We start from the raw sequence: 21,037 nt of genomic DNA on the forward strand, positions 1-21,037 counted from the left end.
GAAGTTCTGGACTTGGGGCCAAAACGCTTGGGAGTTCATCAAGAAAAGTTGCAATCTAAAACAAAATGGTAAATGTTTTTTTCTAGTCTAATCAACCACTCAAAGGGTTTTACATTACAATCCACACTCACACACAACCATGCATTCATACAGCGCTATAATACATACAATAATCTACCATATGCTGCACTTGATCACACAACATTCACACATTGGCGGTACAGCTCAAGGTCAGGCATGGCTGGAGGAGCCGGGGATCAAACCACCCACCTTCCTATAAGTAGACAACTTACTCTGCCTACTACCCTGCTCTGATCTTCCATTTGATCAATTACATCTCCATGCATGACCCATTCTATGACGTTTTAAGCACTTTTGTTTCTCTTCAAACTAGTTTGCTTTGGGTCTTGTTTAGGCCATTTCTTTAAAGTACAAGTACTGATGACATCCAGGAAGTGCTCAGAGCAGCCACAGTTCAGGTTATTGAATTGCTTGTTGCTGAATTTTCAGGTAGAACAGGGTCAGCAGTGCATCGTAGCGGCTGGGGTTGGTTAATATTTTAAAATGGGGAAAAATGTGTTATTTTTCATATCCCATCTCAGTATGTTACAGCCAATCTGGGTGTTGGAACATTCAATCTTTGACCCATGAGCATGCTTTCAAAGAGCTTGAGCTATAGAGTGAGGACAGTGTGATATTGCTATCAATGGGGATTGCAGGCAAGTGCAGGTTCCAATTGACTGATTGTGAAATGGATCTTAATGTCAGGGCTTGGTTTTGACAATGGTGCCGTGGCTACATATGTAAAACCTCATGTCTTAAAGATGCATTTAGGGGGCAAACCCCCATAATAATGATACCAAGTGAGAGAATTGTTCACTGCATCAAATCCCACAAAGGATGCTGTTATGTAACTTTTTAAAGTTTGGGGGTTTGTATGGTGAGAAAGCTGTCACATCAATTTGCTAAATTTTATAGTTCACAGTTATAAAAACTGAGTGACCAAAGATTGGTTACTTTGTGTTTTTGTGCTTTATGAGGTAACAGCAGAGTGATCCAGATGGCTGCATGAATTCAATGGTTACAGCAAGTGAAGTTATTGTCTGGACTCAAAATATCAAACATATTCTGAAGATCCTGTTCATGCTAAAAAAGAAGAGGTTTTGGTTCCCCCCCTCCTCTGCAACTATGTGTCCACCCTCTGGTAAATGGTCCATCCCCCTCAGCCAAGGGGGATTTGAAGCAGAAGACAAGGGGGTGGCGCCATTTTGAAGCAGGTCTTGCACACAAAATGGTTGTGTGGCACTTGTTAACCCTTTAAGGACCGATCATGTCTGACTAAGTGCCCCAATAACTCAGCTGATACTAATGCAACATCCACAGTGGGGTACTGAATCTGCACATTGGAGCACTGAAGCCCCACTGAGGACTTCATGGATCAGCTCAACCACTGTCTGCAGAGGTAAATCTGCAGGCAGCACCGGGGCAGCTGCACCAGCAGTGAGTGAACCGCGGCGCAGTCGACCGGATGCACTCCTCCTCCGCGTCAGGCTCTGGCAGTGACGAGCACAGAAGACGGAGGGGCGGGCTCTCCCTGGCTCTCTGCACCTTGTTATTGGTCCCAATCAGGCAGTTGTGTAACATACGTGCAATTCCGGGCACATTGTGTGAAAATGCGCAAATGAAGATAATGGAGGCGGATCTGTTGCCATCGCCGCTGTCCAGAGCTTAACGGACTATATGTAGCCTACACTTTGCGGGAAGTCACGCGGCTTTTGGAGACAAACCACCCTGCACTCACGGTACAGAAAAGGGAAAGAAAGGGGGGGGGGGGCGTTCTGCGAGCGTTTACCGGAGAAGACGGAACTCATCGACAAGGAGGACAACCGCTTTCTCCGAGGACTGGTAAAGAAAACCGAGACGTGATGTCTTTGGGGGAACTCTGCTAAATGGTTGTGATCAACTCGGACAATGTAGCAGTGGAGCCACGAAGGAAACCCGGCGGCGAAGCACCAAGGAGCCTCACGGAGCACCGATCTGGTAAGGTCCTCTCTCCAAGACCAGCTTCTGAGAAGCCATTACCGGCTTGTTTTCCATGCTAGCTAGCATTGTGCTAGCCACTAAGATAGCTAGCTTGCTGCGCTCTGAGCACGAACCAATGGTGTAAGATGATCTAACACGTGGCTGGAGTCACAGACCGCAGTGCTACTGGGGCTGTTTGAGTGTTTGTTGAGTGTTTTCTTTCTGTGTGCTGTCCTCAGTCCAGGCTGGCTTCAAGTGCAGCATCACACAATAACACAGACAGGACATGAGCGACACATCATTGTCCAGTGCACTTAACATCGTGCAGTACACTCATCTCTGTCCAAATGAATCTTGAAAACAAAATCCAGTTTGCCAGAGAAGAGGCTGTTAATCCTGTTGATGATAAATAATCATATCCAGAGCCACTGTCAAACATGTCTTCTGTGGTCACGTTATTAGGTACAGCTCTGCCACATAATCTGACTTTACCATGCTCGAATCTTAATATCTTATCTCAGCTATGTTTAGGTATTTTTTGTGAAAGTGGGGGTTATTTAGTGCCTTGTTTTGTTTGTCTGACATACTTGCCCTCTCATGTTAGATACGCATAATACAGTCCACTCCAACACCACAGCAAACTAATAGTAATGACAGTATATTTTAACTAATATCCCCTGACAGTGTCAAATCTGCAAGGTAGAAGAGAACGTATGGCTCATTGTTAATGGATTCAATGAAATGTTATTTTTGATCAAGTAGCCACCAAGTTTGTTAATTTAAAGAAAACACTTTTCAGCTTTCTTAGAACATTTTTACAAAACAATTAAAGTTGGAGATAAGTTGCAAAATATAAAATACCATAAGTAATTAGCTGTGATGCAAACTGTTTATGTGGTTTTCATGTTGGCTCACAGTTTAATACTTAATGGTATTTATTACAACTTGTACTAAGTATACAAACAAGTTGTATGTTGCACCCCTGCTTCTTACAAAAGGGTAGCTGTGTAAACTTCTGACCCCCCCCCCCCCCCCAACACACACGCACACCCACACACCAATGTGCAGCTCTGCTCCTTACTAGTCTAGCCTAGGTATTGTACAATTTGTACCCTAGCAGAATCATAATTGTTAATCCACAAATAAATATTTTCACACATGGTAGGTCTTTTTGAGTCCATTCTGTTGAACAAAAAAACTTTAGTTAATGTGCTGATTTAATGGGTTTACAACATATTGTCCTCCCAACCACCACTTAAAATCAATCTTTGCCGAATTTCGTTACCAGTGAAGCGCATTTGGATGAGAGAGTATGTATAAGTGAGTGAGAGTGAAAAAGATAGCAAGGCCGTGTGACTTACCCCTGGAGCTTGATCAAGCCAAGCTCATTTCTGATCAGCACACACAGTCAATGGTGCAGACACCCAGGGAGCCATGCACTGTGCCAGGGTATGCACTCAGGAACCGTCGGAGTGAACAAAGCCTGGCCACAGCGCCACCAAGGCAGACACCCAGGGAGCCATGCACATTTCCACTATGTCCACTTGCAGTTTATTTATTTGGGTCTTTTCACATATACATGTTTGTATATGTATAAAGATATTTTTATAGTTTTTACCGGCTGTCAGTAAATTTACCGCTCCTCTCTTTGTCTCTATCATTCGCTCTGTGCTCTAGCAACCGAATCGAGCTAAACTGAGTGCGCCCAACCTTTGCCTCCGGCTCTCCATACGTTGTCTAAGTTTATATGTGTGTGTGAGTGTCGGTGCAAGAGACAAGCTGGTTTATTGAATGAATGCTCAGCTCTGAATGAAGATTTGACTAATTGAAGAAAATGATTGATTATAATGTGATTGTTTATTGTTGCGCCAGCATGTCAGATACCTTAGCTCAGCGCAGCCAGTGTGTGTGGTGCTGTTACAGTTCCGGGAACGTCATATAAAAGCAACACAATTCTTTGATAGTAATCAATGGCTTATATTTATGCATTTGTCCCAGGAAAAACATGATCTTAATAAGCAGTTTTTAATGTACTATAATTTTGTTGGGGGCAGAGGCACCACAAAATTTGATGAAGGCGGCTGTCTCTTTGCAGGAAAACCCCAGTTTTTTTCATACAGAGAGTCAACCCTAGTAACTGTAGCTCTGTATGGCTAAAAGACTGTGATTGGCTGTGTGGATTTGTGGAGTATGTCGAGTTTATTACTTTTAAAAATAGCTTCTGACACATAGCTCATTAAGTTGGAATTTTGGAGCTAACATATGTTGAATAATACTTGCTCTTGAAGAAATTATTGCCACACAAGAAGGAGAGACAATTTGGGAGGGGTTGGTGTGTAGGGAGAAGTAGGGTGAATTTGCTTGGCTTGTCCAGCCACTGCGACAAGACATGCTTCCAAGCAGACCAAGACCAGAACAATTTTTATGGTCTCTGTCAACATGACAATGTAGCGAAAATGCCAAGGCCATACATATACTGTAACTACGACTTAGATTCAGTGTACTGCCAGTTGTGCTTAGGAAAATTAAACTGCAGGAAGAGAGGGATCCTATTTTCTCGAAAACCATGTAAGCTTTTATTGCTCCCCTGTCCTTGTGCCTATAAATTGTCAAACTCAAATGAAGCATTGAGTATTAAGAGCATCCTATGTATTGTATACTCTGTTGGTCGACATGATTTGTCTGTCTTTTGTTGTGTTTGCTCTTGAGTATCCGCCCTGCTGACCTGAAGCAGAGAACCCTGGCAGTGCAGTACCTGTCAATCCACAAAAGTCACTAGGTATAAATGGCATGCTACAACCATAGGGAGGAAATACACTGCACTGCCACCATGGCAACCAGTACTCACCTTGCACACTGAGGTGTTGTCTCATTTGCTGAAGACCACTCAGTTGCCAAGAGAAGCTAATACAGCCTTTACAGCCTTGAGCTGAAACTAATGTAGAGAGTCAAGAGGAATAAGGGACACAATGTTCTCTTTGGTGAGTTTAAACTCCACCACATATTCAGTCTTTTTGACTGTCAAAAGAGATTATGAACAAAGCATTACTAAGAGTAAAGTGCATGACCAGAAATTATAATTACTTTTGGGAGTGTTTTTTCAAGTTTGTGTCCAGAGTTCGATTCCAGTGCTACGGTCATCCAAATTTTCAGGGCCATGGCAATTCACTGTCTATAAGGCCTGCATATCACCATTTGCCAGAAGCAAATCTGTTGCTCCAACAGCCTCATTATGATATATTTCACTATGTAGCATTTGATTTGTCTCCCTATCTTGCTTTTTATAGGATAACATCTTTCTTAGTCTGCCAAAAGATTATCTGCATGCAAAAATATAGATTGAACCAAGGTTGAGGAAACATTCACATTCCTTTGTGCAAAAATATATTTTTATATTCACATCCCCCTGTCTGGCAAGAGTCTGACAAGGATTGCTTTACCTGTTCCTGGTTCCTACTTAACTAATGCCTGTTGCACTCTGGAGAAATTTTAAATGTTGAGCCGCGTTCACATACACACACACTGCACACAAGCTCTAGCGTGTCTGCGTGATAGCATTGATAGTTCCAGTTGCGTCGCTACTTACCATAACAGACATTTAGTCTAAAAACATGGTGTTAATGATGATTTGGCTGCAACGCTGTTATAGATAAGAGTGAATTTAGAATGCAGGACAAAAGGAAGCTGTGAACAGACATTGCTGCCATTAAACACAACACCGAATATTATTTTTAATTATACAGGTGTAATTAATTTGAAATATGTTTATTAAAAAAAATGTCCACCGCCCACTGCGCTTTAGTAAATAGTCAAGCTGTGTACACGAGAAGCTTTAGCTTGGTTGTACTCTGTAGTGTTTTGATTTTCCAACAGTACCTGAAGGCAGCACTAAAATCTCATTACTAAGCTGCTCTCTCTTCCTCCTCCCTCCTCCCTCCTCACAGACCCCCTTAAGCCTAGTTTATGCTTCTGCGTCACGTCGACGCCGTACCTACGCCGTCGACGTGACGCAATCGTTGGGCATTCAAAGTTCTGCGTCGAGGGAACGTGTTGCTCTGCAATTCACCGCTGGCGCTAGGGGGTGTAGCTGTGTGTTTGTGTGGTTATAGCCGAATCCTCGCTTTTTCTTCTGTAAAGTAAACAACTGTAAACAATGGCGACTGAGGTGGAGCAGCTGTATTTGTTGTTGGAGCTCATCAATATTGAAGAACAAATGCTTATATTGCAAATGTTGAAGCGCAAGCTACAAAGAAAACGTTTGCGGAGGTGGTTTTTACGACGACGAAGAAAGACCGGAAAAGCAACTGCCGGAACTTAGGTTCTGAGCGGACCAATCACAGCGCTTGCGGTCCGCGTCGACACGATGCGTAGTTAGGATTTTTGGGAGGCGCGCGTCAGGCTACGGCGTAGGGGTCCGCGTAGGTACGGCATAGACGCGATGCAGAAGCATAAACTAGGCTTTAGGGGTTTTGCTTAGCCATTTTAGTTTGGGCTTGTTCGACTAGCTGCTGGGCATATATTATGCTCTTGATCCCCATTTTGAAGTAGAGATGTGGCGAATGTATGAGAAAACTCTGCCAGGAGCCATTTCCCTCAGCTAAAGTGCTGGTGCACAGGTAAGAGTTGTTAGCTGATTAATACAAAGTACAAAAGGCAGCAGCAGAGCTGCCTCAGAGAGACACTAAGTTATGAAGGAGGCGGCGAGCATGGACCTGTTTGCAGGCTGATGGAAGGTGCAGATTCAGGGAATGTCGGCTGTGACGTCGACGCATGCTACGGTCTCCACGCCTGGTTCCCTCGTCAGCGGTGAGGCCGATGCCTGCAGACCCTGCTCCGGGTCCTTTGTTGGTGGAGGGGCTAACACCTGCAGACCCTGCTCTGGGTCCCTCCTTGGTCAGAGAGGCTGATGCTTGCAGCCCCTGCTCTAGGTCCCTCATTGGTGGAGGCCGGCGCCTGCAGACCCTGCAGCCTCTACTCCGGGTCCCTCGACAGACAGTTTTAATGTTTTTTACAATGAATTTACAAACTGAATTCAAAGCTTTCATTTTGTAGATGCACAATCAGCTGTGCCATAGGTCATCCATAACCAACTATTTGGCTGAGAGAGCAATAAATGGCAGTTTAATCAGAGATTTGAAAGGGGGACTCACAATTTCTACCCTCTATTCACATTCTTTTCAGCCATTGTCTAGACCTGTCAATAAAACTAGCAGGTGGTCTTCCTGTAGAGAGATAACTGTCTTCTCCTTTTTGGGTTAAAGGAAATGGGTGTCTGATATGAAATTACATACTGATGGGTGACAAACACAAACCAACATAAGGGGTCTTAGTAAGATGTTAGACCACCATGAGCCGCCAGAGCCACTTCAGTGGTCCTCAGCATTACTCCTTTAATTCTCTGGAACACAGTGATGACAGCACAGTATGAGTGTTGAGTTTGAGATCTGGTGACTGTGAAGGCCAAAACATAAATAGCTTATTATTCACACCATTTTCATTCTCATTCAGTTGACACCTTATGCCTAATGGGTGGAATTATTTTATATCCACTAATTTTTAAGGCTATAAATGTGTCACCTGTATGTGGATCTTATGGATTCCATTCAATCAAACTAATCTCTGAAATGCATAATTATCCCCACAAGGTATGTCACAAGAACCGATACGGTACAAAGTCGATGCCAAAATTCTAATAATGTCATGGTAATTCTAAATACTGACCCGAAGCTGCAGGATGTTTGTAGCAAAAGCTTTGGGACCCGGGCAGGCACACATTGCATGTCCAGTGTCCTTGTATTACCCTCCTTCCTCACTCCCCTGCTGACCTGTGCTCACGCTGCATGTTGAAGGTGGATACAGTGAATGGTCAGAGGTTCTTGGGACCTGTGCAATGCTTGGCACATGCTTTGTACACACCCATGACACCAGGGTTCAAGTGACTAGAATGACCTGTATTAATGAGCCAACACTATCAATTATTTACCAAATAGATGTGTGAATAGCTACAGACACGAGCAGGCACACAAACACATACATGCATGCTCCTGCGGACAGAAAATAAGTTCCCCCAGATTACGATCAATGCAGTGTAAATTTAATGAAAATGTCTGTACATTTAAGAGATATCAATGTCCACCTCTTTTACCATGCAGCAGGTTACACGGGTTGATAGTGGCGTGATTTTGGACAGCTATGTCTTCAGCACTTTTTATGTAGAAGCCAGCTTGTCAGAAGAGACACTTGTCAGATTCTTGAGCCTGCTATGGCTTTAAGAACTATGTCCCTTTTTGGCCCAATAATAATCCTGTAACTTTGTTTGTGTTGGTCTGTGTAATTTTGCTTGTCGACTAGTATTAAATGCCTTGAATCTCGGTTGAGCTTTGGTTCAATCATTTAGTGGAATTGTGGAATTCCTCATCAGAGGATTAAATGAAAATTCCCACCACACTTTACACTTCCTTGTTGCAGAAGAAGCGACCCCAGGATCCCATCGGTTCTGTGTGTGGGTGATTGGAGAGGAGCAGAGGAGCAGAATCCCTTGCTGGCCAGTGCCAGTTGTGTGTTAGCACATTGCGTGTGCAGCCTCTGCTGTTTTTTAGAGTCATTTAGCCATACCTGACACAAGGTAGGGCTGGGCGATATGGAAAGAAATCTTACCACAATAATTATTTTCTTATCAATCGATGTACACTGCCAATCACCAATCCACTGAGGGCAGGATTCAAAACCACACCAAAAAAAGTAATTTTTTTTATCACAGGCTGATTCAACTTGTGAATTTCATCAAAGCATCTAATAATATGACTCACAAAGAACCTTTGGGCATGCTCCTGATGAGTCGGCAGATGGTGTCCTGGGGGGATCTCCTCCCAGACCTGAATCAGTGCATTAGTGAATTCCTGGACAGTCTGTAGTGGTACTTGGCGGCGTTGGATACACAGATATGTTAAGTCCCATGGACGCTCAATTGGATATAAGTCAGGGAAGGGTGAGGGCCAGTCAATGGCACCAATGCTTCGTCATCTAGGAACTGCCAATGCACTCTGGCCACATGAGGTCAGGCATTGTCCTGCACCTAGAGAAACCAAGGGTCCACTGCACCAGTGGGTTCTGACAATTTCTCTGAGAATTTCATCCTGGTACCTGGTAGCAGCAGTCAGGGTACTGTTGGATATGACATAGAGGTCTGTGCAACCGTCCAATGAAATGCATCCCTCGACCATCACTGACACGCTGCCAAACCTGTCATGCTGGCTGATGTTTCAGGCAGTATAGTTCACCACATAATCTTGCTCACATCTGTGAAGAGAGCCAATTCTGGCGTTTTCTGGCGATTGCCAATTAAGATGCACGGTGCAGGGCTGTGAGCACAGGTCCCACTAGAAGACGTCCAGCCCTCATGACAGCCTCACAGAGTCTGTTTCTGACAGTTTGGTCAGAAACATGCACACCAGTAGTCTGCTGGAAATCATTTTGTAGGGCTCTGGCACTGCGCCTCCTGTTCCTCTTTGCACAAAGGAGCAGGTACAGGTCCTGCTGCTGGGTTGATGTCTTCATGGCCCTCTCAAGCTCTCCTTGTGTAATGGCCGGTCTCCTGGTATCTCCTCTATTCTCTTGACACTGTGCTGGGAGACGCAACAAACCTTCTTGTGACCGCACGTATGGATGTGCCCTCCTGGAGGAGCTTGACTACCTATGCAACCTAATTGGGCTGCAGGCACTGCCTTATGTTACCAATAATGAAAGTAGCAGAACACAAAACTAGAGAAGAAACAGTCAGGGAGGTTAAAGAGAGCGCAATTGTCTGTGGCCATAACATGCAAAACTATTCCCTTTTTGGGGGTTGTCTTGCTTTTGCCTCTTGATTACACCTGTTTGTCCCTTTCATTTGCACCAAAACAGGTGAAATTGAGTCACAATCACTTGTGCTTCCTAAATGGAAAGAGTGATATTCCTTGAGGTTTACTTTACTTGGTGTTATACCATGCTAATTAACTGTTCCCACTGGCTGCTACTCCTACACTCTGTGCTGTGTGCGTTAACCAAACCTGACATGGCAGTAATTCTATTCCAGCCACATGATTGATTTGGCACAACGCTATTCTCATTATCATGTCTTCCACAGAGGAAAAGTTATTTCTCCTGAATTTCTTCAGACTTAATACTAGGAGGCCATGCAGAGAAAGTCCAGTGTAGCCTCTCACTTGGAAATGAGCAAATTGTATTTGAGTTCAGTGCATGCAACATTGTCTACAAGCACCTGGTCGCCTTAAATTACCTCTTATGGGAAGGGATTGCCTTGGCTCATGTTAATCCACAAATACGAAAGTGGTTGTTCAGATAGAAATATTGCTGATGATACTCTGGTTGTTTTGGAAAATTATTTTAGCAGCAACAGTTACCAAGTAAATGCCCTTAACAGTAGAAATACAGCCAAAAGCTCTCTTAAGATCTTAGTCGGCGTTAGAAATTTCATCAACATGCCCACTCCCTTGCGGTGAATCCAGCGGAGGATCTCCTGCTGCTCTTGGATCTGATCCTTCGCACTTACTTTAGATGTTATACAACGGGTATTTAGAACTGGCTGGAAATAATCTGCAGAAAATCTGGAGACTGTGACTAGGACATTTGCTTTCACAAATATAGCCCTACTGGAGAATGCCCAGAGGATCTCTGGAGTTCCCTGCATGTCTCAAAGAAACTTATTAGTCCAACCAGTGGTTCCAAGGCATTTCTTGAGCCTAGCCTGGAGAGGCAGATGTTTTTTGTTTTGGTATCTTATAATCTGTCCATAGTAATAGAAAAAATGCATTTCTCTTTTTTTTACAGATTTCCATTCAGTTGTAACTCAGATCATCCTGGACTGTCCTTATATATCAAAGAAAAGGTCAGATTTGTCTTTTCAGTTTTAGTCTACATTTCCAAATTATATTTGTTAAAGTATTTTTTTTCCTTTAAATAATTCTATGCTTTTCTGTGTTTTCAGGATTTGATCATAGAAGCCCTATCTTCTGGTCCATGCAGAGAATGGCTCATGGGTGGGATTCCTACCTCCATAACATCCCAACTCTATCATCTGATCCAAGGACATCAGAGGAAAAACATTTGGAGAACTTCATTGAACATGACTTCACTGACACCATGGTTTCGTATGAAGCCACTACCACCAACTCAAACATCAACACAACTGAGTACTCAAATCCCAGTATTGAAAATTCTCATTCAGACTGTGCTTATCAAAAATACTATGAGGAAACACAATGGCAAGCTGTTGAAGAACAAATGGAAAAAGATTTGCCAAGTTGTGGTAATAGTGAAATCACAGACTTTGCCACAGATGGATTATCAACATCAGGAACTGTTCCTTCATCTCTTGAAACACATTTACAAGACCTTAAGCAAGACTGTGGAATGCTAGCTACATCATCACTTGAAGACTACTCAGATGTCAGTAGCTGCTCGAATGCAGATGTCATTGAAAATAGGCCTTCTTGTAAATTCATGGCAAGTAATTCGGCTCCAAAATCTGCAATTGATGTTGGTAAAAAACACTTAGCAGAATGGCCATTCACTGATCCTGGAAATATGCTTCCAACTCAAAGTCTGTGTACTGACATGTTAGAGATTAATGCAAATTTTCAGAGTCCATCAAATGTTAAAGCAGAAGAAAACCTATCTAAGTGTTCAGAAGAGAAGGTGGAATGTCCAGAAACAGTCAAATCCTACACAGAACACAGTAATATATCCTCCTCTTCTTCACACACAGTGGCAAATATAGGGAATGAGACTGAGGATAGAATTGACAGTGATGGTGGTCAAGATCAGAAACAACAGGCCAATATGGAGAGAGAGCCTATACTAGGAAATCCTCCAGACGTCTTGATAAATGACCTTGAAAACATGACTGGTGAAAGAATCAAGGAGTATCCAGATGCCAATGAGGAGGAGCAGGTCACTTCAACTACTCCAAATATTGTGACTACATGTAATAAGCCAGACCATGCAGAAGAAGTACCAAAAGAGAAAATGACAGAATCATTTAACAACGAAAATGAGGAATTTGATCATCTTAATTCCACAGAAAGTCAAGATAGAATTATGAAAGAGGATAAGCAAGACAGTGAAACCCTGAAAATGGAAACAAAAGCATCTGCTTCATTAGGAATTGAGCTCTCCGATGAGCAGAACGCCCCAAATTCCAACTCCACTGACCGCCAAGATGAAAATATACAACCTGACTGTAATGGGAATGATATTGAGTCAAACACCTGTCAATCTTCAGATACACTGGATCGCAAGTTGTCAGATTTGAAAAATGCTAGTCATGAACCAAATGGGCAGACTGTTTCAAAGAGTGTTGAATCTGATTCACAACTAAATGCTTCAGACACTGAGAAAATGGAGTGGATTGCAACCTCTTCTGCAGATCAGCATCTGTCCCCTGATCAAAGTCTAGGAGGAGGAATTGATGAAAATGCTACAGAGTCAATTGAGGAGTTTGAAACGTCCACAGAGAAAGACTCCATGCTTGGCATGCTGTATGGTGAACCTCTATCAGGAGAAGACTCTTCATCTGACACGGATGAAACAAAACTTGCTACAAGTAAAGAGGCAGTAACAGTGGCCAGACCTGACAGTCACAACATGGACCATCTGGAAGGACAAAAAGTTCATTTAACATCCTCGACACAACTGAGAAACCATCTGCAGCCCATCATAATATTGGAGCCCCTGGAGTCAGTAAATGGAATGAGCAAGTCATATCGTTGCAGAGATTGCCAGCACACAACCCCCAATATAGATCATCTGTTTGAACACCATCATGGTTGTCATTCAGTACCTGATTTTCAATTTTGCAGCACTTGTAATCTCTATTTCATGAGTAATGAGGAAGCAGAAAAACATCTGTGTGGTGTCTCTAACAAATGCCCTCAGCTCTCTTCTGACTCCATATTACAGAAAAAAAGAAAACGCCGTGGCAAGCACAGGTGCATAAAGTGCAAACTCAGATTTTCAAAATTTGTTCAGTATATCAGCCATATGCGGACTCACACTGGTGAAACACCTTATAAATGCAATGAATGTGGATCATATTTTGCACAAGCTGGTACCCTGCAGAGACACAAGAAAGTAATTGGTCGATGCAGGCGGGCAAGACGTCGAATTTCAAAATCTGCCAAACCCCCCAATACTAAAACACTACCACAAAAGCAGTTGGTAGAGAACAAACCATATACAAATCTGCCCACCTGTTATGTAAAGCTTGTTGATATCGCCAAGACCAACCTGTGCAGATTATGTGGTAAAACATTCTTAAGTGCAAAGAAGGCCAAAAACCACTTTTGCAATTTGCACAAGGGAAAGGGTTTAGCAGTTTCATTACATCAGTGTACCACAAAACCCATGGGTGAGAAAACTCAAAAAGCTGAGAATGAGATAAGTACAAAATATAAATGTCCTCTTTGTCCACGGCTTTTTAAGTACTCTTATAACAGGGCTAGACATTTGCGTGACTGTCTTAGAAACTCTGTGTTGAATTGCAAGGGGAAAGTTGGCAAATATCCGTGTCCCTTGTGCCACACGATCTTCACTTCACCATCCAACCGATATAGACATATTAGGCAGGCAGTTTGCCTTAAAGAATGTCTTTCCCGACTCGCAATAGAGAGGACAAAATTGTTCCAAAATGAACAGAAAAAAAGAGGAAAGGAAATGGGAAATGAGCAGAAAACAAGCTCAAATGAAAATAAGGACAAAACATTGTTGAAGGAAAATGAACTGGAAAAAGAAACACCCACAGCTTCAAAAGCCTTCCAGAATGCTCTACGTTTCAAGTGCAATCATTGTCCCGCAGTATTTCGTCATTCTTCTGGGAAATACAGACATATGAAGAAACATGAGTTGTTTAAACTAACTGGCAAAATGTTCAAATACAGGAATTCAATTTTCTCTTCCCCTATGTCTAAACCAGAAACTCCACGAACTTCAAAAACTGAAGAGAAAGAGGATGACTTTAAATCAATTGAAGAAAGTGTCACTTTTTCCCTGAGCTGTAAATTTTGTGGAAAATATTTCAGCTCATCACAGTCACTGAAGACACATGAACACAATCACCGAGGTGAAAGACCATTCCGCTGTCTGGAATGTGGAAAAGGATTCAAGAAACGTACCCATCTGATTTGCCATAAAGCTGTTCACCAGAGGAGGATACAATGCACTGTCTGCAAAAAGATCCTTCCAACTATTGGAGAACTAATTCAGCATAGGAGCTCACATCTTAAAAAGGGAAAGCTACAATGCCCAGACTGTGACCTACAGTTCGAGTTTCCCGTATATCTCCTTAGGCACCTAGAAACCCATAGAAATAAAGAAAAGAAGGCATCCCAGCTTGAGGAGAAACCATCAGTGGGGTTCCAGTGTTCCTTATGCAAAAAGACATTCGATGATGCTCAAGTACTTAGAAAACATTGTCTTACACACATATCTGGGTCCTCGTCAAATCAGTGTCCATTCTGCAAACACAGGTTTGCTTGTCGTCGGAATTTGCTGCGACACATGGTCCGACACACTGGGGACAAACCCCTCTCCTGCAGAAACTGTGGAAAACAGTTTTTCCGTGACTTGTACCTTAAACTTCACAGCGAGGGGTGTTTTCCTTCTCAAACTGCATCTCCTGATCCAAAGAGACCATTCAAGTGTTCATATTGTCCACGGACATTTTGTAGGAAAATACGACTGAAATGTCATCACAGAGGCCATAAGACAAACACACTCTTTCTATGCTCAAGATGTGGCGAGTACTATGACAAATACAAGATAAATCAACATCAGAAGAACTGTGGGGTGCCTTCAGAGCTCAACACTGACTCTCTTAGTAGCGATATCAGTAAAGGCACTTCTCAGACAAGCCAGAGTGTCCATAATAGACTCCTACAGTCGAATGCATCCAAGTTGCATCAGTTTAAATGCCCTCACTGCACACAGAAGTTCCAGTTCAGATCACTTCTCTTTAGACATCTTGTTTCACATACCGGTGTGCAACCCTACGGATGCATTCACTGTGGCCATAGATATAGAAGTAAGACAATGTGTTTGCACCATGAAGCTTTCTGTAAGGGAGTTAACAAAGAGGCACTGTCAAATGTCAAAGGTAATGCCGGAGCAAACTCATTAACCATGCCAACTCTTAGACAGGGGGCTCAGAAGAGAGCAGAAGGGGAAAATGAGTACAAGTGTAAATTTTGCACCAAGACTTTCATGAAATCACGAAACCTGAGACGTCACATTTTGACTCATAATGAAGTGAATCCTTATCGCTGTAAAGCCTGTGACAGCTGTTTTTCCAGGTATGATCATCTGAAAGTACACCAGGCTCGTTGTAGAGGGAAAAAACAGCGACTGGAAGTCTGTATTCCCAAAATCAGTTTGGATGATGTCGGCAAGGGTTGGCAAAATAGATTTGGCATTGAACCTTCTGAAACGCAAGAGACTTTTGAATGCAAAGTCTGTTCAAGTAGTTTCCCAAATCAGTCTAAATTTTTCCGACATAACCAGATGTTCCATGTTGCTAAATTATTCAAGTGCACTCCATGTGGCTCATCATTTGCTCATGCAACATCTCTGAAAAAGCATCAGAAGAAGAAGTGTTGCAAAAAGGTCCCTACTGCAACAAATGCTCCACCACTTGGAACTAATCCAACAGAAAATGTGACGGAACCACTTCAGGTGCTAAGAAACCGAATAATGCAGAGGATTAAGCCTTGTTTTAACAAAAAATACAAATACGTATGCAGCTTTTGTCCCCGCACTTTTGAAAACAGCCGGCACTTATCCGTGCACACCCGCCTGCACACAGGAGAGAAGCCTTTTGCCTGTGAGTATTGCGGGGAGAGATTCATAAGAAAGGATTATGTGCTGCGTCATTTCTCAAAATGCCCCAATAAAGGAAAGCAAAAGAAATTGCTCTGTGATAAATGTGGTGGCTTTTTCTCTAAAGCCAATATTGAAAACCACAAAGCAAACTGTACCCCAAAACCAAGTTCATCAAAAGCAACAGTTTGCCAAAACAAACAGTCATCGCAAAGCGCACCAAAAGGTTTTTCTTGTGCATACTGTAGTTCTCGGTTTTTGCTATTTTCACAGCTACAAGAGCATTTTTTAAATGCGCACAAGCTGGAAACAGTGGTTCCACCGGCATCAACAGCACCCCTACAACATCACCTGTCAAATATCCCAAAGATCAAAGAAGAGCCTTTGGATGAGACTTGTGACCAAAAGCTCAGTGATTGTGCGAAATCAACCTGTAAACTGGATTCAGCTGTGAATAGCGGATTTGTCTGCCCAGTGTGCAATATGTCCTTAGTAAATAAAGCTGGACTAACTGGTCATCTACGTGTACACTCAGTGGAGCACCCTTTCAGCTGTAAAATGTGCAAGAAAGGTTTCTGGAATAAAAATCTTCTCCGTTGTCACTTCAGGAAATGTAGATCAGGACAAATTGCAGAGAGCAAAGCGACCCGACATATGGAGGTCCCTCTGAAAGCTCAGATTGACTTTGCTCTGGATGACTCAGTTCTAGTTTTCAAAGAAGCCTCTGCAGCAACTGGCAGTGGGGTTTTGCAAACCAATTTTTCCTGCAAAGAGGAATTAATCGAAAAATCTTCACAAGATTCAGAGGGAAATCAGATACAAAGCAGCTCAAATAAAGAGAAGAAAGCTGTGCAGTACCAATGTTCAGAGTGTGATAAGAGCTTCACAGATGGCTTATTGCTCATTAGTCACCTAGAGGACCATGGAAGACAGGAACAAGAGAGAAGGCGTAATTCATGTTCTAAATGTGGACGGGTGTGCTCTAATCCAGGAAATCTTACAAGACACATGATGATTCATGAAACTAACCAAAAATACTCTTGTCCTGACTGCCCCAAGATATTTTCCACGCCAGCTGAACTGGAAATCCATAGAACATGCCATGTCTCAAATAGACCTTATGCTTGCAAACATTGTAACCTAAGGTTCTGGACGAGATCGTCTTTGTCTAATCATTACAGTGAAGACCATCCAGTTGATGTATTCTCATGCCGTTTCTGTAAAAAGATATATTCAGTAAAAAAATCACTAGCAAGACACTATAGGAAATGTCACCAAAAAGAGCAGAAGGAAATTGCTACTTGTGCAAAGAGCAGAACTGAACAACACTCCAACAGTCAAATTAGTACAGCTGATGAATGGGATGAGGATGAAAACAATGGCAGTGAGGACAGTGATTCAGACTCTGCACCGTACTTTCCTTGCCATGTCTGTGGCAAGACATTCCCAACATCAGAAAGCCTTGAGGATCATCAACGGTGTCACCTGGGAGAAAAGCCACATGAATGTGAAGAATGTGGGAGATGCTTTTTCCAGGCATCTCAGCTGCAGCAGCATCAACGAATGCACAAATCTGAATTTCAGTGTCAGGCATGCGGTAGAGGATTTGTCACTCTCTTTGCATTGCGTAAACATAAGCATACTCATGGTAAGAGCCGTCCATACCGTTGTCCCAAGTGTGACTTCAGTTTCACAGGACCCTCTCAGTTAGCAGAACACATGACCACCCATCGAGAGGAGAGCTTCCCATGTGATATATGCAACCGGGTGTTTCTCTCCAAGACTAGCAGAGCTGAGCATCGGAAAAGCCACTCCAAGTCAGGAGACCATCACCCAACTACAGTTTCTAGGGCAAAGCATGAAATGTCTTCTCCACTTTCAGAAAGCTCCTCAGTATTCACGAAAGAGCTTAAATATCGTTGTGGTGTTTGTAATGAACGCTTCAAAGACCCAGAGCAGCTCTCAGAGCATGGCTGCATGGCAGCCAAAGAGCGACCATACTCTTGTTCAGACTGTGATAAATACTTTCTGCATGCATCTCACTTGAAAAAGCACAGGAACATGCATCACTTATCTTTGTCAAAAAATGAATATCCATGTAATCAGTGCAACAGTAGTTTTTCCTCCTCTCAGCAATTCCTAAGCCATCTTAAAACCCATGTTGATCCCTCTGCAGCAATTAAACGCAAAGCTGAAGGTAAAGATAGAGACAGTTTCATATGTCCAGTTTGCCATCAATGTTATACCAGTGCCATTGAATTGATTGGTCATTTCCCTATACATCTTGATAGTACATTCGAATGCAAAATTTGCAAAATGAAATTTCCCTCTGGACGCAAGCTTGAAGAACATGAACAAACTCACCTGACACCATCGACTGAATTTGAATGCACAGAGTGTGGCCAGAGGTGTTTGGGAAGCCACGCCTTCCTTCAGCACCACTGTTCCCAGCATCAGCATGGGATGATGGAGTCCAAATGCTCAAATCTATCAGCTGAGATAAACCCTCCAACTTATCAACCAGCAGCAGAAGAGGAGGAGGTTGATGTTACTGGAGAGGACCTGTTCAATTGTCCTCATTGCTCAATGCAGTTCCCCTCCAAAAGTGGACTCTTAGAGCATCAAAATAAAATTCACCTAAAGGAGAAACCATTCAAATGTGACATCTGTGGAAAAACCTTTACAGTGCGGCGGTACCTAAGAGAGCATTTGCGAAGGCATCATTTGAAATCTGCTGCAGCTCAAAAACAGTTTGAATGTTCCCAATGTCAGAGCGAATTCAGTACAGCACAAGATCTGTCTTTGCATATGAGACTGCATGCTGTAAAAGAAGTTGGAGAGTTCCGATGTGACATGTGTTACAAGTCATTCAGTCGGTGGTCTCTTCTCAAGCAGCACCAAGAAAGTCATATTGGTGAAGTTGTATATGAATGCACAGAATGTGACAAAGCCTTTGCCTTTCCTCACCTGTTGGTGGAACACCAACAGACTCATGCTGGTTCCTCTCAGTAAAGATTGTTAGATACCATCTACCTTAACGTCCCTTTGAATAACTAAAGCAACTTCAAATCCCTTTCATGCCTTATATCTGACTGCATACCTCCACTTGCATTCACAATCTAGATCCAATTTGGTTTTTGGCCCTTGTTAGATACTTAGAAAGCTCTTGACTCATGTCACTGATGGAGCATTTTCTCCCAAGTCGATTGACATTGTGTACATATATGTATATATATTTTTAGTTCTAGAATTGGGATTTGTATACAATAGGTTAGTCAGAATAGTTTCTTGACAGTGTTTGATTATCTAATGAAGAGGGTTGTGTAAAGCTGAAAATTCAGTGATTAACAATGCTGCATGAAGCGATATGTTTTTGGATAAATGATGACATTTCTGATAAAATAAGACCATTTCTGATCAAATAAGATCATTTCTGATGTTTGACATTTATTTTAAAATAGTTTTTGTCTGTTTTGTTGCCAATATGTTAAATAGACTTAAAACTGGTTGTTTAATTTGCTGATATTTTCTATGGTATGATAGTTCTTGTACTACAGAAACTTTTGTAATGTTCAGTTTACCGTTTCCCTGTGTTTACTTTTTTTATATATTGATAGTTATCTTGTATATATATATGTACAAGTTATTGAATATCCTTTTCACAACATGATGCTGTGACTTTTCTTTTGAATGTTTAAGTTGATTGATTCAGTAAAGACAAATAGAAAGACAATTTGTGGGTGTTGTTTAAATCTTTTCCATGTAGGAGGCCAACAGAAAATGACAGCGAAGGAAATGTTGATTCAAGAAGTTCCACAAACCCAAATTAGAGCGGACATGATTGGTCAAACTGAAGTTGCATTGGTCTAAATCACAGACTTGAATTAGTATGACAAAAGTAATAACTGTTGTTAGGGAAGTCTTGCAGAATTACATTTTTTCTCCAGATGGATGTTGTCTCAAGTAAAGCAATATTTGTCAATACCAGATGCACCAGGGAGACCAGGCTGATGAGCCATTAATAAATATAACAAATTCACAGTTGAATTGTCATCTACATATCTGAGCTGCCCCAGCATAAAAACGTAAACTTACCAAGTCACAATTACCACATACCATTTATGTAAACTAAACTTGGTTCACCTTGCCAAACCATTGTTGTGTCTTCTCTAGCTGTTTCCAAGAATATTTGCAGGGCAGGGATATTATTGACCTTCCTCAACAAAATGGACCTAAAACCAAAAAAAATCCTTTACAACTCATGTTTATTAAGTAAATACTACTGCTACAGACACGCTGGGAATGCAAGTTTAACAGTAAATGGTATTCTAGAGCCTTGAACTTGGCAAAATATCATGGTTTGCTTTTACCAGTCTGCCCTGAAGTCATGCTGCTCAGAGGGTGTGTTATAACCTGTTGTCTTGCAAGCACAATGGCTGAATCTCAAACACCTGCTCCAAGAAAGAAACAATATTCATTATGAACAACAAGTGTCTTTATAAATGATGCAGACCTAATATTGATACACATAGGTAATCCAAATGAAATCAATAAATTGATTGATTTGTTGAACTGGCAGACCCTTATTTCTGGAGTACATCTTAGCTGGTACCACATACCCCTAACATGGGATCTTTGACTTGGTCACCGTATCTTTTGATTTTACCAGAGTACTACCAGGCTAAAAGGGTATTGTGAAACAGACCCAGTCACCTACCCCACAATTTAATTTTACAAAGAAGGTCCTGAATGCTTGGGACTTAAAGGTCCAGTGTGTAAGATTTAGGTGAAAGGGAACTATTGGCAGAAATTTAAACTAGAATAATTCTCAGGATGTTTTCACTAGTTCATTTCATCTAAATTGTATGAATTGTAGTTTTCTTTACCCCAGAAAAGGCCCTTTATATTTAAATACTTTATATTTACATAGAGGGGACCCTCTTTACGGAGGCCGCCATGTATTTTTGCATTAGTCCAGACTGGAAAAACTAAACACCTTTTGAGTTTTTGTGACAATTTAAGGCTACCACAGTTTCTTTTTCATGTTTGGAAGGGGAGGATGAGGAGAGGGTTGTTCAGCTGCAACATGCAATTGCAACACTAGATATCACAAAATTCTACACACTGTACCTTAAAAGTTCAGTGT

The 21,037-nt window shown here is 42.1% G+C and overlaps 1 protein-coding gene across 1 annotated transcript; it reads left to right on the plus strand.

Annotated features, from left to right (window-relative positions):
* Positions 1–1,553: 1,553 nt before the first annotated feature.
* On the plus strand, positions 1,554–19,624 carry znf1035 (zinc finger protein 1035). Its single transcript, XM_020092680.2, has 3 exons — positions 1,554–2,040; positions 10,852–10,909; positions 11,009–19,624. The coding sequence occupies exon 3, from the start codon at positions 11,041–11,043 to the stop codon at positions 18,901–18,903; it is 7,863 nt and encodes a 2,620-aa protein (XP_019948239.2). The 5' UTR covers positions 1,554–2,040; positions 10,852–10,909; positions 11,009–11,040; the 3' UTR covers positions 18,904–19,624.
* Positions 19,625–21,037: the final 1,413 nt, after the last annotated feature.

Source organism: Paralichthys olivaceus, chromosome 13, assembly GCF_024713975.1.
Source record: "Paralichthys olivaceus isolate ysfri-2021 chromosome 13, ASM2471397v2, whole genome shotgun sequence".
NCBI classification, from domain to species: Eukaryota; Metazoa; Chordata; class Actinopteri; order Pleuronectiformes; family Paralichthyidae; genus Paralichthys; species Paralichthys olivaceus.

Bases quoted from the DNA above. Each gene is read 5' to 3' on its own strand.
- znf1035 (XM_020092680.2), top strand. From the start codon at position 11,041: ATGCAGAGAATGGCTCATGGGTGGGATTCCTACCTCCATAACATCCCA.